Below are 18,066 nucleotides of genomic sequence, written 5' to 3'. Positions count from 1 at the left end.
TACTGTCATCTCTTTCTCTCAGTTCCTTTGCCACCCTGGGTCCCTGATCCTTTGAGGTCGGCAGTGGACGTAGCTAAAGGGTATTATGTTAAGTGAAATAAGTGAGTCAGAAAAAGACAAATACCCCCATGGTATTGCTCATGTGTAGAATTTAAAAAACAAAACAGATGAACATAGAGAACAGAAAAATAAAAGAGAGAGAGAGAGGGAGGCAAACCATAAAAGACTCTTAACAATAGTAGAGAACCAAGTGAGAGGGTTGTTGGAGGGGAGGTGGGCAGGGGGATTGGCTGGGCGATGAATATTAAGGAGGCACTTGTTGGGATGAGCACTGGGTGTTACATGTAAGGGATGAATCACTAAATTCTACTCTTGAAACCAGTATTACACTACATGTTAACTACCTAATATTTAAATAAAAACTTATAACATGAAAAAAATTAAAATAAATAAATTTTCTTAATTATAATAATTTCTGTTCCCTTGCCCAAGCCTGCTTTAGAAAGAAAATACATTCATGATACAATGTAAGCTTATATTATACTATATAAAATCTGTTATGTATAAGTTTAGACCAAATTTATGGATATAAAAGCATTATATCCATTCAGTTTCATACTCTTGAAAGAAACATGAAAAATAAACCATAAGCATAAATTATGTAGTGTTATAAAGAAAATAAGATTTTAATACTTGTAAAAATGTTACAATATAAAAAAGTGTTCTGGCTAATCTGCATTAAAGGAAATACCTGAAATAAATTCCTTTGGCCTTTTGTAAATTACATTGTGACTGGCCATTCAGATTATTATTCTATCTGAAAATTTTACATTATTCAAAATAGGAGGAAGGTGTAGATTTTTTGACCAGTCTTTAAAGTTCTACACTTCCATAGGCATAGGGTCCTAAAAATAGTTACACAGTTATAGGGCCTAAGTAAGGAGTTCCATCTACCTGGACTTATCCTTGCGGCATTTATCATAAGAGGTAGTTTGAAATATCTGCCCATCTTATAGAATATGGAAGGATTATATCCATTACCCTAGTATAAGGCTAACTATCATTTGAAGCAGTAACTACAATCATTCTCACTGGGGGAAAAAAGCAGCCTAAACTTAACTTAAGCATCAGATACAGAAAAAAAATCTATCACTGAATTTAGGAAATGTGTACATCATCAGTTCCATAGTCAACCATTACTGATCTTCCTTGACTTAAAGATGGGGTTATATCCAATAAATCCATTATAAATTCAAAACACTGTAAGTTGAAAATGCATTTTCACCTAACCTACTGAATGCCATAGCTTAACCTAGCCTACCTTACACACGTTAGCCTAGAGTCAGGCAAAATCATTGGATACAATGCCTGTTTTATCATAAAGTTTTGAATATCTCACAGAAACGTATTGAATACTGCACTGAGTGAAAAACGGAAGGGTTGTATTGGCTACAAGATGGTGAGGAGTGTATTGGTTGTTTACCCTCATGACTGGGTGGTTGACTGAGAGCTAATTCACTGCCAGCACCATCAGAGAGTATCTTACCACATATTATTAGCCTGGGAAAGGTTCCAAATCCAAAATTTTAAGTACAGATTCTACTGAACGCGTACTGCTCTCATACCACCGTAAAGTCGAAAAATCCTAAACTGAACCAGTGCAAATCCGGGTCCCATCTGTCTTTCTATCATTTCAAGTATAACTGATTTTTCCAAGGAGATTTATTTAAATAATCCAAAGGATATTTCACAGAAAATGATGACGAAAATCAAAAACCTCTGGCATATAGTGTCTTCAGCATTGTGTCACGGAAATGTTTCATAATAGACTCTTGCCAGGCAGCTCGCTGAGCGTTACTTACCGGCTGGCTATCACACACTGAGCACCTAGGCTGGACAGAAGAGCTGTCATTCCTTTACCAAGGCCAGTACCTCCCCCGGTAATAAACGCCACTTTTCCTTGGAAACTGTTAGGCGGTAGCATTGGTTTTTGAAGGGGTGGGAAGAATTTAGACTGAAAAGCTTCAATGTTTTGATACAGTATTTTTGTTCCATAACTGAAAAACTGAAAGGGAGAAAAGATTAATTGAAATTTTCACACATCCATTCCCACAACAGATGAAGTTCAAAAAACTTACTCTCCAATTTACTATTAATCAAACTCTTGGATTAACAAATGCACTGTAAACATATTAGTATTGTATTTAATCAATTATTACTTTTTTTCCCACTGGAATGTTAAGTAACACAGTGGAATTGTTAAAAGCATGGGCTCTGGAGAAAGACTACATAGGACAGAATTTTCTGCCCAGTTGTATAAACTTCAACAAGTGATTTAACCTCTGTGTGCCTCAGTTTCTTCTATAAATGAAGAGAAGAACCTTAATCTTGGGACATTGTAAGCACTACATGAATTAATATAAGTAAAATACCCAGAACATTTAGCATATACTAAGTGCTCTATAAATGCTAGCATTATTATTCACAGGGGTTTTGCTTAAATTTAACTATAAAAGGAACTAACATAAAGCAATATTCATCTTTCAATACAAATAACTTGGATAAAAATCACATTCCAATTTTGAGTCACTGAAGAAAATGACTAGCAGTCCTTATAAATTCATTAAATTAAATGCCTCTTCCCATGTTGTCTTCTGGATAATAAATTTAGAATAGATAACAATTTGTTATATTTAAAATAGGGAAAAAATAAAAACATTTTACACTAAAAATATTTGCATTGCCCTATCTTATGTCTTACAACTTACATTCTCACATTACTTGTGAAAATCACTGCCATTTTCTCACATTTAATTATAAAAACAAACTTTTGTGTTGAACATAATAAAAAACAATAAAGAGCTAATTTTATTAAGTGCTTATCAATATCTTCACCACCCCATGAAATAGATATTACTTTAACCTCACTGTAGAGGAGGGGCCCAGATAAGTTAAATACATTGCCCAAGTCACAGAACCAAGATTCAAATGTGGTCTGACAGGCTCCAAAGCCCTCCCTCATCATTACCCTGTATATTTCCTCTTCCTACTCACTGAACTCCTACAGAGCTTAATGATCACACCAAAAAGATGGGATATTCCCCATCAGGTCATGGTTGCAAGATTTAAATTCCACAAGGTATCATACCCTGCTACAGTATTCCTGTAAGCTAAGTGAGCTGCCATCATTTGGTCTGGGATATCTAGAAATCTCTCCTAAGGAAATCATTGGAAATGTGGTCAATGAGTTAGGATAAGACTGTTTATCAACTGGAAATTACACAAGAAAATGTTTATGATACATTAAGTGAAAAAAAGAAGTATACAATATGTTAACTGTAAATAAAAATATATGCTTGGGAAAAAGACTAATGAAAAAATAGTAAGCGGTAGATTCAGTATTAATCAGGTGCCAAGGTCTACTAAAGACTTGAAATGCATTACGTCACAAAAATCGTATAAGGTAAATTCTACTGTTATCCTCAATTTACAGATGAAAAAGCTGAAACACAGGAAGGTCAAGTAACTAACTTTTACAGACAAATAATAAGTAGAAAAGACTTGACTCAAACCCAAGATGTGTCTGATTTCAGAGTCCATCCGTATCTTCCTTACACACTCACTTTCTCTAGGTGATGAGATTATGTACGATTTTTCTTGGTTTTTGTTGGGTTTGTTTTTAGTATTTTTGTCTTTGCAATAAGTATGATTTCCTTTATAATCAGGAAAAACAATGTTACTAAAAGGCAAAATTTGAAAACATGTATAAAATAATTGGTGAAGATAAATTTATAAATCTGATTATGCTCCATGCTGGTCATTGTCCATCCTTTAGCTTCATGTTGACAAAACGCTTTTTGTATCCTTTTGCTGAAAGCATAATAATCCAAGCAACACACAATAATCTTTCTGTACACAAATGGCACTTTTACCTGAGGCTGCCACCGCTTCTGGGAATATTACATTAAGAAGACGGAACAGGAAATTAGCACAAGTAGGCTGGGGAGTTTGTCATTACTCACTAATAATGAAAAACTATGTTTTAATTTTCCAAAGGCTCTGAAATGATTTTTTATTTATTTAGTGTTGATTTGTATACGAAATCTGATGTGGTGCTTTACAAAAGATAAATTATGCAAAATATTTGCATACAAACATTTATTTTTACTTATCTTAAAACATTTTCTCAACCGCCCAAATGGTAGAATATAGAGGTAAAAATAATCAGTTTGATTAACAGTCCCTAATAAGTGTCGATAACATATCAGGTTACTACTCAGCACAGGCTTACCTGTTGTATTTGATCTAATCAACACTGATCTTTCTCACCGAACCAAAAGTGAAGAAATTGATATGCTATTTTAATTCACATTACCTTCTGATAATTTATAGCATATATGCTGTTGAATATTGAATTCTAGTCATCTATTTGCCTATAAGCAAGTTGTTCATTTCAACATTAAGACCCAATGAGATGAACAAATCTCACAGAATCATATTGTATTTGGTTTCCTATTCCTACAAAGGATTCTGAATAACCTGAAATAGCATTTTGACCATTTTAAAAAATATGTTTTAATATTAATTTATTTTTGAGAAAGAGACAGAGTGTGAGTTGGGGAGGGGCAGAGAGCAAGGGAGACAGAGAATCTGAAAATAGGCTCCAGGCTCTGAGCTGTCAGCACAGAGCCCGAGGCAGGGTTCAAACTCACCAACCATGAAATCAAGACCTGAGCCGAAGTTGGATGCTTAACTGACTGAGCCTCCCAGGCGCCCTTGGCCATTTCTTTTTAAGTCATAAAAAGTACATACAAAATAGACTCTTAAGTTTTCAAATCTTGCTCTGTGCTTTTTCTAGAAATAAGATGTCTCTTGAAAATAGAAATAATACCTTTCATATCAAGACTGAGTTCTCTGAATATCTTTAAAATCTAAAATTCTTACAACCCTCTCACATCTTCCATTTTGGCAAACAAATTTACTTTTCAGAATTAGAAGTTCTACAATCCAAAAAAGAAAAAAATCAGTTAACATCTGCCTCCATACTCACAACTTCCTCATATCATACAAACAATATCGATCTCCTTCATGTGGTCCTAAATGATAGCATCTAAACTCATGAAAAGTGATTGTCCTTCTAATCCTCAGAATGGCAATTCTTTAAGAGTCTTGACTGTCTCCTCCCCAGAGGATGAGGACTGTATAGCAATGAGATTTATTCTTAAATTACCTAAGTATTCTGCCTAGTCTCAAATGTCTAGAATAAACACCTACAATAAAGGCAGGCTGGTGGTCCTAGACCAAATACTTTATTAGGCCTGCCCAATGTCTAAAAAAAAAAAAATTCTGTTGATTTTTTTAAAGAGAGAGACAGAGCAAGTGTGAGTGGAGGAGGGGCAGAGAGGGAGACACAGACTCCAAAGCACGCTCCAAGCTCTGAGCTGTCACCACGGGGCCCTACGTGGGGCTTGAGCTCAAGAACCACGAGATCATGACCTAAGCTAAAGTCAGATGCTTAACCGACTGAGGACCCAGATGCCCCCCAGTGTTTTAAAATTTTTGAGCCAATATTTAGATACTGAGTGAATTCAGATAAAAATAAGAAACTCTAACAACAATGAGGTCCAGCTTCCAATAAGGCTGAGTTAAGGCCACTTGAGACAGGCCTGAGCTCTGCCCAATCCCTACTCACACAGGCAAAGTAAACCCTTTTCAGCGGGCAACCATGGCCATTTATAGGGCCTTGCAGAACTTGAGGCATTTGAGTGCATGACTCCTAGGCTAAATAAAACCCCAGGAACTAATACAAAATAGAAAGGGGAAAAAATGGTTTTTCTTTTTTCTTGTTCTTTTTTGTACCACAGATAAGTTTCTTAAGTTTCATATAAAACAATTTTCTATAAAAGTAATTGCTTAATGTTCTGGGTACACTGTTAAGAAAATCCAATGCCAGATCTGTAAAAATCCTAAATTAACAGACCCTCATACAGAAGTTTTGGGGCTAAAGAAGGTCATATTTAAATAGCTCTTAGCTAGTTATCTCACTATCGTTGTCACCATTACTAATTGACAGGGCAGCCACATTAAAATCCCATACCTCAAAAGCACAGATGTCCTCTAGGGTTGAAAATACAAAAGTTAAATTCTTTACTATGGCATTCAAGCTGGACAATATGGCCTCAGCCTACCTTCCTAACCCTACTTTTTATCAGTTCCACCACTTAGAGGTGTATTCTATGTTCACCAACCCCTCCTCAGTATTCCAGAAACTTGCCAAGAACTTTGACCTTCCAGTCTTTGCTCCTGATGTCTCACTTACCTAAACTACCCACTTTCTTTCTCAATCAGCCTTCAAAACCAAGCCAAAGTGTTGAAAACTGTTGACATTTTAAAATATGTGTATCTTTTAAAAATCGGCCATGGGGACTTGGGTGGCTCAGTCGGCTGAGCGTCCGGCTTCAGCTCATGTCATGATCTCACATTCATGGGTTCCAGTCCCATATTGGGCTCTGTGCTGACAGCTCAGAGCCAGGAGCCTGCTTTGGATTCTGTACCTCCCTCTCTCTCTGGCCCTCCCCCTCTCATGCTGTGTCTCTGTCTCAAAAAATAAATAAAAAACATTAAAAAAAATTTTTTAAATGGGCCAAATGAATCCCTCCCTCCATCAGGATCTTAGTCTTCCACACCAGACTGTGAGCACCCAGAAAGACAGAACAGTATCCAGTCATTACTATAATAGGGTATCTTTTTTTTTTAAAGGAATAATTTTTTTAGGTTTATTTATTTAAGAGAGAGAGGGAGCGGCGCCTGGGTGGCTCAGTCGGTTAAGCCTCCGGCTTCGGCTCAGGTCAGATCTCACGTTCGTGGGTTCGAGCCCCGCGTCGGGCTCTGTGCTGACCGCTAGCTCAGAGCCTGGAGCCTGCTTCCAGTTCTGTGTCTCCTTCTCTCTCTGACCCTCCCCTTCTCATGCTTTGTCTCTCTCTGTATCAAAAATAAATAAAACATTAAAAAAAAAAAAGAGAGAGAGAGAGAGAGAGAGGGAAAACATGAGGAGAAGGGAAGAGAAAGAGAGAGAGAGAGAGGGAGGGAGAGAGGGAGAGGGGGAGGGGGAGAGCAAGGGGGAAGGGCAAAGACAATCCCAAGCAGGCTCTGCTCAGTCAGGGCAGAGCCCTACTCAGTTCAGGGCTCTATCTCAGGAACGGTGAGATCATGACCTGGGCCAAAACGAAGAGTCAGACACTTAACCAACTGGCCAGCCAGCCTCCCCATTATAATAGGATTTCTAACACCAGCTGGGCATTCAGTAAATGCTTGTTTTAGTGGCTGTAACACTGATCAGCCAGGGCCCAGTGCCATCCAAAGTACATGAGAGAAGACAAATAGAATCTTATGCAGCTGTGGATACAATCCAGGTCTCTGCCACGTGTTTCATCAAGCTGAAAGTCACTTCCAATTACTCTAAATTATGCCACATTAAATATTAATCCAAATCTATTGATGTATGAGTATGAACAAACATTTGCAAATGGAAAAACTGAGCAAAGACCTTAGTCCACACGCAAAAAATATATACGACCATACTTATTATAACTAAGTGATGTAATTAAACAAAGGTATCATTTTTCTCTCACAAGATTCGTAAAGTTCAAAATACCATAATACTTAATACTAAAAAGTATTAAAGTCACTCTTACAATCTGTTGAAATGAATTGGGCCAACATACTTTGAAGGACAATTTGGCAACATAAATGTTGACTCAACTACACATACCTTTTCACCCATCAACTCAACGTTTAGGAATTAATCCAACAGATAAACTCACTCTTTCAGGTGGGAGGGAGAAGCTATGCTCAAAGATAGGCACTCAGATCAAAATGAACTTAACAATTCTATTTAAAAATCACATCAAAAAGAATAAAATGCTTACTAATAAATTTAATAAAAGTACAAGATTTATAAATTAAAAACTTTATACACCATTAAGAAATTAAAGAGGACCTAAATAAATAAATAAGACAACTGAAAAAGTTAATTTTGTTAAGATGGCAGTGCTCCCCAAATTGATCTGCAGATTCAATGCAATTCCTATCAAAACTCCAGTTGGCTTTTTGCAAAAGTTGACAAGCATGTCTCAAAATTCACTTTTAGGGACGCAGAATCGCAGGGCACTCAGAAGAGCCAAACATATTTATTAAAGCATTGCTTGTAATCGAAAAGACTAAAAAACAATCTATCTGCATTCCCAAAGGGGGTGCTCAACTAATTAGGGCACATCTGAATAGCACAATACTGTGTATCTTTTAACAGAATATATTCTATTCTAATAACAATATGTTGTTATTCATTCACTCAACAAAAAGCATTGAGTACCAACAATGTGAGGCATTATGTGTTATGGGAAAAATCCAAGGTAGGGAAATATATATAAAATGCTCCCATTTGTGTGGTTTCTTTTAATGAAAATATCTCCGTATATATGTTGGCATATAAACAAAAATTGTTGGAAGGGTTCACAAGAAACTATTCATATCACTAATCTCTTGGATGGGGACTTTTTGTACAGTCATTGCATAACCTTTTGTACTGCTGAGTGTTTGGTATGTTCATAAATTTTTATTAGAAATAGTTAACACAGTAGCAGATCATATATGCAAAGACACAATATAAAAAGGGTATAGAGGGAAACAAAGTTACAGCAAGAAGAACACTGGCATATGATCAGTGCTATTTAAAGTGTAAACAGTTAAGCATCTGACTCTTGACTTCATCTCAGGTCATGATCTCACAGTTCCTGCATCAGGCTCTGCGCTGACAGTGCAGCCCCTGCTTGGGATTCTTTCTCTCCCTCTCTGTCTGCCCCATCTCTTGCTCATGCTCTCTCCCTTTCTCAAAATAAACAAACATGAAAAAAAATTTTTAATAAAGTATACTATATATTCCACACTTAAGTGTGAGCTATACCCATAAAGACAATGAAACATCAACCTAATTTTTTTTTGGAGTTTCTACATGTTCTAAGTCAACATGAGGTACTGTTGATTTAGGTCAACATGAATATTTTTTTAAGAACAAATTGATCCCAACTGTAATTCACAGGATAAGAGCTCTGCAGACTGGGCCTTGACTGTCATATTAAAATGTCAGCTTGATAAAGTCCTAACAATCTTATTTTTCAAAGATTACTTTGAAAAATGTGTAATTTTGCATTCCGAACACAACTCAATAGTCTGTGCACACAGTTAAGCCTCCAGTAACTACTTCCAGGTTTATTTTGTCCAGTTGCTAGAAAGCACGTATCTATGCCTTGCATGCATTATTTTCAATGTCCATACCACTGCCACTTCAGCACAGGGGACCTGGCTCTTAGCTGGAAACATCTGGAAAAACAAGGAGGCTGGGCAGGATGCTCTAGCTGATGGTCCTGTACAAAGAGAGAGTCATGTGGAATGAAGAATTGGCCCACCCACTAACCCAAAAGCAACCCTACAAACCATAAACGAACTGAAGAGCCCGAACTCGGCCCATGCCCATGGCTCGGTGCGCATGTGGATTGTCTGAGCACCTCTCCCTTCTCCTGAGCTTAAAGCAGGGCACTGCACAGAGGCTACTGATCTAAGCAACTGCGGAACGCAGATCTCGTTGCCACAGCAACTTGAAGGTAAGGCTGAGCAAATATAAAAGGAAGTTAGCTGGACTCCAAGCTGCAGTGGCTAGGCTGAATTATGCAGTTGCTGCCGGTAGCAAGACAGAAATTACATTTTTAAGTAATGATACATCTCATAGCAATGAACATGAGGCCTTGAAAAAGTAGCTGCGCTGTGCTCCAGGGCGTACTTCCCATTTTTATTACAGTTCTCACCTCCTGGCAATTAGATGTGGACCAAACAGATGCTTCACCAAGACTACACAACAAAGGGAGATGAAATTAAGGAGATAAATGAGCAAGCAATTTGGTATTTTCAACTGGGGTCTTCACTCCTGCTATAACCTCTCATTTGAGTGATCTCCTTGATCCTCGTCACAGCAGCCAAAACTTACATGACTACCTGTATTTATTTATTTATTTGTTTATTTGTTTATTTTGAGAGAGAGACAGAGACACAGAGAGAGCGAGCTCCAGTACACAAGCAGGGAAAGGGCAGAGGGAGGGGGGGAGAGAACATCTTAGGCAGGCTCCACGCCCAGCACAGAGCCCGCCGTGGGGCTTCATCTTACGATGGCGATATGAAGACCTGAGTCAAAACCACGAGTTAGAAGCTTAACCAACTTAGCAACCCACACATCCCGGCTCTCTTTTTTTGAGACAAAAAATAGAACCCCTACTCTTCAAAAGGTTTTGTTTTAATACGGACATTTGCTTATATGAAAAAAAACATTCACTCATCTTCATAGAGATAAACAATTATGATTTGGTATAGAGTTAACTCATTTACTTATTTTTAGCAAGTTTTTATGGGGCATCTCCTGTGCCCTAGCACTGTTCTAGGAAACAGTAATATAGCAATGAACAAAAACAAATACAATATTCTACCTTGACAGATCATTTTGGGAGGGAGGAGGATAAATAACTTAAATAACATGTAGTATGTCACAAGCTAACACACGCTATGGGAAAAATAAGACATAGAATAGGGATAGAGTGTTGCTATTTTAGAGTGGTCAGAGGTCTCACTGAGGTGAATTTGAGCAAAGACCGAAAAAACGTGAGGGAATGAGTGTCACAGTTTGTTCAGGTAGTGGCAAGAGTTAGAGCAAGGTCTCTGAGAAGGCAGCATGCCTAGCTAACTGATGAAGTCTCAGGGGGCCGGGGTGGCAGGAGGGAGGTTGGGAGGGGCAGGAGGTGAGGTCAATCAGGCAAAACAGACGGGATCACCCAGGCTGAGTCAACCACCCTATATGGACTATGCTTTTACTGTGAGTCCAGTGGAAAACATCTCCAAGCTTTTGAGCAGAGGATTGACAGGATCTGCTGTTCGTGTTTAGACTCTATACTGTTCTGCCTGCTATCTTGAGAAAAGAATGTAGGAGGCAAGGTTGGGAACAAGGATGATGCTTCAACAGCAGGCCAAGCAAGAGGTGACGATGGCTTAGAGCTGGCTGCCATTATCAAAAGAGGTAGGACGTTAGCAAATGAGAGGACTTGCTGGTGGGAAGGCCCCAGAAAATGAGGATGTAATAAATTATCACTCTACCTAATACTGTCTGGTCCAATTATTTCTGGCCTCAAAGCCTAACCTCAGCACACCCTGACCTATTCACCAAAGGCAGATAAAGAGGTCTGCCACTTTCCGGAAAAGACCGGAAAAGACTCCAACTCTCTCCCTTTACCTCAGTATTGTTACTCTTTGCATTGCCTTTGTGTTTTAGAAAGTGTAAGACTGAACTCTAAGCTAGAAGGAAACGGAGATCAGTCAGACAGAAGGTGTTCGCCTAGGTGAGAAACAAGGAGGGCAGCAGAAATAAAGATCACACTTTCCACACACATTTAACATGTAGATTAGCCTCAGTTCGGAAGCCAACCAGTTGGAAGGGGTGAGCAAGAAAGGGAGAGCTGAAGATGAGTGAATGTTCTGGTTTACACGGATGGCTGTTTGTCAGGTGCTGCTAGAAACGACTGGACTGACATGGACAGCCCACAGTCCACGTTGGAGGACTGCAGACAAGTTCTGTACTGGAAATGCCACACCTGCACGCCTGTGGAACATTCAGGTGAACATACTTAACCTGAAGCTGGAAATAAAGAGTTTGGGAGCCTAAAAAACACTTCAGGGCTAAATGTCAATGGTAACATCGTTCAACAACTGTAAAAGCCTACAGTTCTACCACTGATGCAAGGCGGTGTGGAAGTTTCCCCAGACTGGAAGGGACCAAAGTATGGCTATCTCCTTACTCTTACCTTACTTATATTTACCCAGACATTTATGATCTCAAGGTGAATCATCACCTCAGGATGACAACAGCATAGCACAACTGATAATGTTGATCATCTCCTAGCTGGAATTTTCTTTAAAAACCAAGGGGTGCCAAATCTTGATGGAAGCCTTTTAATATGGACTATAGACAATCCTGGCTAACTTTAGGAATTCCCTCCTCTTTTGATATGTTTTGTAAGGATCTTTGGAGACATACATATTTCTTAATATTACAAAATTAGCTGGGTAGTTTTGGGAGGATGTTTGAAATTTCTTCACATGCATCTTTGAGCTCTGAGGTCACCATTCATCCATGTGACTCCCTCTAGTGAGTCCTTCCCGTCTTCTTTCTCTTCACCTGATATAACCAATCCATCTCCAAGTCCCATGTATTTCACCGTCCAGTCAGTATCTTTCCGCTTTATCCACTGCCTGACTTCAAAGGCCTGTATCTTCTGTCACTCACAAATACTGAAGGATGACTTTATCTCCTCTCTTACCTGGTCTCTGGCCTCCAGTATCTCCTCTCTCCAACCCACCTGTGATGTTGCCCTCCAGAATACTGTAAACCTGCTCACAGTACTTTTCGCCTTAAGCTCTATCTACGCCTCCTGGTAGCTGCATAAATCCAGATTCCTGACCTTCACACAGCACATCAAGTCTTCGTGACCTGCCTCTTGTCCATCTCTCCAGCCTCTTCTCCCTCTGCCTTACCCCCTTGAAATTTGCACTAAGGAAAACAAAATATCCAAGGTTCCCCAAACATAAGCTGTTTCCTACCTCCCTATCTACACCAAATTGATCCCTACATCACTCGACATTCATCATGTAAAGCTAGTTCTGAGTTCTGATGCCTTCCCTCACATTTCCAGACAGAATTAACATTCTCACCTCCATCCCTATAATCAGCTCCCCCTGGTAAATTGCCCTCTCTCAGTGGCTTTACCCTTAGCTCCAGGGCCAAAGACAGAAATTTGGCCTTCATCCCATACCGCACATCCAAACCACAAAATCCAGTTTGTTTTAGTCCTGAATAGCTCTAATGCTGCCTTTAGTACAGACCCTTACCGCTTCTGTTTGGACTTCTGGTCTCCCTAACTCAAGTCTTACCTGAAGATATCACTTCCCTGCTCACAACCGTGACTGCGCCATATCACCTCCACAACACGGCCTGATCTTCCTTCCTCAACCCCACTACCAACCAATCAACAAGGCCTCTCAATTTCCCTCCTACATATCACTTGATTTTGAGTTTCTCTGCATCCATAGCCATTCCCTAGCTGAGGCCACCAAGGAAACAGGGGTGCCCGGATTTGACTATGTGTGCCTCTGTCCTTACCCTCATTCTCATGCCACCAGGACAAAGCTCCACTCCTTAATGTGGCACTGTCTGCTCATCAGCCTGCCTCTCACCACCTGCCTCCCTACTTTCTATACACTTCTGCCTGGCCCTTTACACAGGCCACTCTCCCACCTAGAACCTTCTTACTCCTATTCCTCCCCCAGGTCAGCTCCTACACATCCTTCAGGCCTCAGCTTAGATGTGTACCCCAAAACATATTCCCATATGTTGGACACTCCTCCCACTGGGAGTGGGAAATGCTTCTTCCCCAATCCTAAGGTTTCTTTCCGGAGGGGAGCTCACTTAGTGTAACTCCTGGCTTCTCTCCACACATTTAGTCTCCCTGTCTTCAAAGAGATAGGTTATCTGGTAAATTTTGAGACTATTTGGGCATAAGTAGTCCTTAACTTTCCTCTTCCTGATAGTCAGCTGCCCTCAGAGAGCAATTCTACTGTCCTTCTGAGGCAGCAAGTCTGTCTAGCTCAGGAAGTCCGGTTAACAGGGCCATCTGGCTCCCACGCTGAACAATAATAGGTGATACCTTGGCCTCTGTCTTTACACTTGTTTTTCAACCTGGAAAAAAAAGATGCTTTTCATTTTGACCTCTTCTGAGATCAAGAACACTAATCATGATACTTGCCGTATTATACCATGTCGTTAGACTATAAGCTTTCTGAGAGCAGGAATCAGCTCTTGTTCTCGTCCTCATATTCCCAGTGCAGTGCTGGCACATAGCAAATGCCCAATTTGTCACACCCTGCCCCCAGCAAGCCGTCCAGTCTCATCTCCATACACTTCTCTCTGACCCCATATTTTAAATTCCACAATACTAAGCCAGCTTTTTTGTTTGTTTTTGTTTGTTTTTTTAGAAATAGGCTATGCCCTTCACTTCATACATGCTATTTCTTAGGTCTAGATCACATTTGAGATCCCATATATTCCAACTCCTTCAAAAGTCAGTCCTGGGAGTCACCTCCTCCATGAAGCCTTCCCAGTCTCCTCCAGGCTCATCCTGTTTTGTTTATATAGGCATGCTAACGCATATCTGCATTTTCAATCTGATGTCTTGTGTGACTTACTAAATTATCGTTCCTCAGACATTTATATATTATATAAAGCATAACAAGAAATGCCCTTTATATTGCAACACAACACACACATTCATTCATGTAACAAGTATTTATATGTGCTTACTCTATACTAGGCTTAGAAATACAGCAGTAGGGGCACCTGGGTGGCTCAGTCAGTTAAGTGTCCGGCTTCAGCTCAGGTCATGATCTCACGATTGTGGGTTCAAGCCCCGCATCGGGCTCTATGCTGACAGCTAGCTCAGAGCCTGAAGCCTGCTTCAGATTCTGTGTCTCCTCTCTCTCTGACCCTCCCCTGCTTGCACTATCTCTCTCTGCCTCTCAAAAATAAATTAAAAAACATTAAAAAAAAATTTTTTAAAGAAATACAGCAGTAAACAAGATATAAATCCTTGCCTCTAAACAACTTAGACTTTGGAATTTTAAATTAAGTACAGGAAGATTTCATAACCTTTCCAGATAGAAAACAAAAACAAAAACAAATAAAATTCAACACACACAGAGAAAAAAACCCTGGCCTTCCATTTTGCCCTGACATTTAGTGTTAGAAGGCAATGAAAACAATGTTGATTTAGCTCTAAGGGGGAAATAAATGTAATATATCCAAGCAAAATTATGTCTACATACCCATCATTTTTACTAGCACAGACACCCAGAAAGACGTTCACCAATGTCAACCTTAGTTATGTCTTGGTGGCCAGTTTGGGGTCTTGTGTTATTTTTTTTTTAACTAGATCACCTGAATTCATATTGGTATCATTTTTATAAAGATCCTGAAGTTATCACTTTTGATAAAAACAAAAGGAAAGGGGGACACCTGGGTGGTTCAGTCAGTTAATCATCTGACTCTTGGTTATGGCTCAGGTCATGATCTTGCGAATCTCAAAGTTGGTGAGTTCAAGCCCCACATCAGGCTCCTTACTGGAAGTGCGGAGCCTGCTTCAATTCTCTCTCTCTTTCTCTCTCTCTGTCTCTGCCCCTCCCCCACTGGCTCTGTCTAAAATAAATAAACATACTTTAAAAAAACGTTTTAAACACAACAAAAGGAAAGGAAGCATGGCATTGTGCATCTCAGAGATCTAAGCATTCATCTACAAAAGGGAAAATGGTAAAATTAAAAAAAGAGTTTCACAAAGTAAACCTAACCTTACTAAATGAGATGAATTCTCGTATTTCTTAGTCAATTCCAATTTATTTTTCTTAAACTCATCTTGTTCCATAAAACTGATTTCAATGTCCAGTCAGGATTCTCTCTTAGTTTGAAAAATACGCATGAAACTTAACCATGGTAGAGAGACCTTTTCAAGAACTCTCTCTAAAGAATGCCTAACACTTAATAGGCACTTAGTTAGCATTTTCTGATAAACAGCTGAACGTATGAATGTGTTCCTGAGTAGAACTGAAATCAGCTTGAAAGCAAAGGGCTTTTTTTTTTTTTTTTTATCTTTGTAACCCCAGGGCCAGGCACAGAGCCAGTATTCCGTAAAGGTTTGTTGCATTGAACTAAGGCCTACAGCTAAACAGAACAATGTATTATAACACTTCCTAGGTGGGACACAAATGAAACATTTCTCTTTGTTCTTGGTAACATTAGGTTTTAATTGTAACAATAAGTATTTGCTCACAAAAACATGTTCCCTAGGACAACCCACTGCATAGATGTGAAGTCTCTTCTCTAGGAATTTAAACCTAAGCCTGCATGTGCCAAGAAAACAAACCACATCAAAATGGGCCTCTCTTGGCCCTGAACACCGATTCTCAAGACTTCTATTTTTGTTAAGGCAAAAGAATTTCAAAATTGTCAGATTACAATTACTTTTTAAATGAGTTCATTGTCGAATGGTGTTAGAAGAGCTGGCATGCAGTCTGTGCAACTGTATTCCTACAGGCCTAACGATTTGGGGGGGGGGGGGAATGTCTGGAGACTTTTCTACCTCATGGAGTTGGACAAAGACAAAGCTCTTTGAGAAGAGTCCAGAAAGCAGAAGCTTCTTTCACAATGATCTATAATCAAAATCTTTACCAGAAAACGGCATCTACAAAACTTTAGTGTTGAACAAGTCTCATTTTTAAAAGGAAAGTTCTCTTACTTGAGAGACTTCCCATACTATTTCCTTCGTGTTCACATTTGAAACTACAGTTTAAAAAAATAATAATTAAAACACTCCCATGGCTGCCCATTCTATTGGACTGAAAAAAGTTTCTTTCACTGTTGGCAAAATAATTTTTCAACCTAGCTAAGGAAATTGAACTTTTCAGTTTAATTTATTAAGATTCGGTTGCGGAATGGGCTATGGATACTACTGGTGTTTTTGTTTGTTTATGTTTATCTATTTTGAGAGACAGTGAGTGAGCAGGAAGGGACACTGAGAGGAGGAAGACAGAGTCCCAAGCAGGCTCTGCAGCTGTCAGCACACAGCCTGAGGCAGGCTCCAACTCACCAGGGCTCAAACTCACAAACCTGAGACCCTGACCTGAGCCAAAGCCAAGAGTCTGACACAACCAACGGAAGCACCCAGGCACCCTTACTATTGCTTTGTTTTCATCTTCCTTTCTCCTTTTTATCCTCCCTGTCTTCACTTGCATTTACTCCCACATTTATTTACTTTGTGAGAGCAAGCACAAGTGGGGGAACGAGAGAGAGAGACAAAGAGAGAGAGAGAGAGAGAGAGAGAGACAGAGACAGAGACAGAGAGACAGAGAGAATCCCAAGCAGGCTCCCCACTGTCAGTGTGGAATGCAAGGCTGGAACCCAGAAGCCTTGACATTAGCCTTAACTGAGCCACCCAAGCGCATGTTTTTATTTCAACTGAGTTCCATGGACAGACATGTAAGTTAACAAGCAAACAAGCTGTCTCTCCCAAAGCATGGTGTAGATAGAGGTGGAAACCAGCCTAAAATGCCAATCTTCCAGCTTTGCCTCTAGAAGGTGGAGTCTTGGTGTTTTTCCTTTTTACAAAAAGCTGTACATATGTTTGTATTAATGTTTAATTTGCACAACTAACACATGAATGGCTTATCCTCATAAATCAAGGTCTCTTGGAAGGCCAGGGCTCCCTCTGGACCCTCCCTCCTACCCCAGTCCCTCTCCTTCATCTAAGGGCCAACTTGTGCAATGTCCTCCAGTCTTTCTACCTATTTCCACACAACTCTGAAACTTTTAAGTACACGAAAACTTTGAGAATCACAGCATGACCTTCACACACTTTCTCAGTCAGCAAACGTGACTTTGTCCCTTCGTAACTCCAACCCCACGCCTCCCGGCTCCCACTGCTCCCACGTTTCCCCGCCCCCCGGGATCCCCGTCCTCGCTCCCTGCAAGCCGGGGTCCGGATCTTCGCTCCGGCACAGGCAGGGCGCTTGTGGGGGCGAGCCGGGCCGTCGGCCCCTCCAACGTCGCCTTACCCTCCGAGGACCTTGGCCCGGAGCAAGGAAGACTCGGCCTAGCAGCGCCATCTTGGACCTCCCGGATTGGGACTAGAGGCCCAAGGGGCGCTGGGGGCGGACTGGTGCGGGGAAGAGGAGAGTGCAGGGGCGGGGCCGGACGGGGAGAGGGGCTGGACCGGAGCGGGGAAGAGGCGGAGCGGGGAGGAGGCGGGGGGGGGGGGGGGGGGGGGGGGGGGGGGGGGGGGGGGGGGGGGGGGGGGGGGGGGGGGGGGGGGGGGGGGGGGGGGGGGGGGGGGGGGGGGGGGGGGGGGGGGGGGGGGGGGGGGGGGGGGGGGG

General features: G+C 40.6%; 1 protein-coding gene across 2 annotated transcripts in view; it reads right to left on the bottom strand.

Moving 5' to 3' along the window:
* DECR1 (2,4-dienoyl-CoA reductase 1) overlaps nucleotides 1-17,884 on the bottom strand; it is a 47,119-nt gene extending 29,235 nt beyond the window's left edge. The window contains exons 1-2 of one of the 2 annotated variants that reach the window (XM_029923911.1): nucleotides 17,749-17,884; nucleotides 1,863-2,065 (exon numbers count right to left, since the gene is read on the bottom strand). In XM_029923911.1, coding sequence (XP_029779771.1) covers nucleotides 1,863-2,065; nucleotides 17,749-17,799 — 254 coding nt within the window. In that variant the 5' untranslated portion in view covers nucleotides 17,800-17,884. Of the gene's footprint in view, nucleotides 1-1,862; nucleotides 2,066-9,492; nucleotides 9,562-17,748 lie in introns of those variants that run through there. The other variant, XM_029923910.1, reaches the window with a different exon arrangement.
* Nucleotides 17,885-18,066: the final 182 nt, after the last annotated feature.

Source organism: Suricata suricatta, chromosome 15 (assembly GCF_006229205.1).
Source record: "Suricata suricatta isolate VVHF042 chromosome 15, meerkat_22Aug2017_6uvM2_HiC, whole genome shotgun sequence".
NCBI lineage: Eukaryota > Metazoa > Chordata > Mammalia > Carnivora > Herpestidae > Suricata > Suricata suricatta.
The sequence above is the reverse complement of the archived record's forward strand: the minus strand, read 5'-3'. Positions and strand labels throughout refer to the sequence as shown.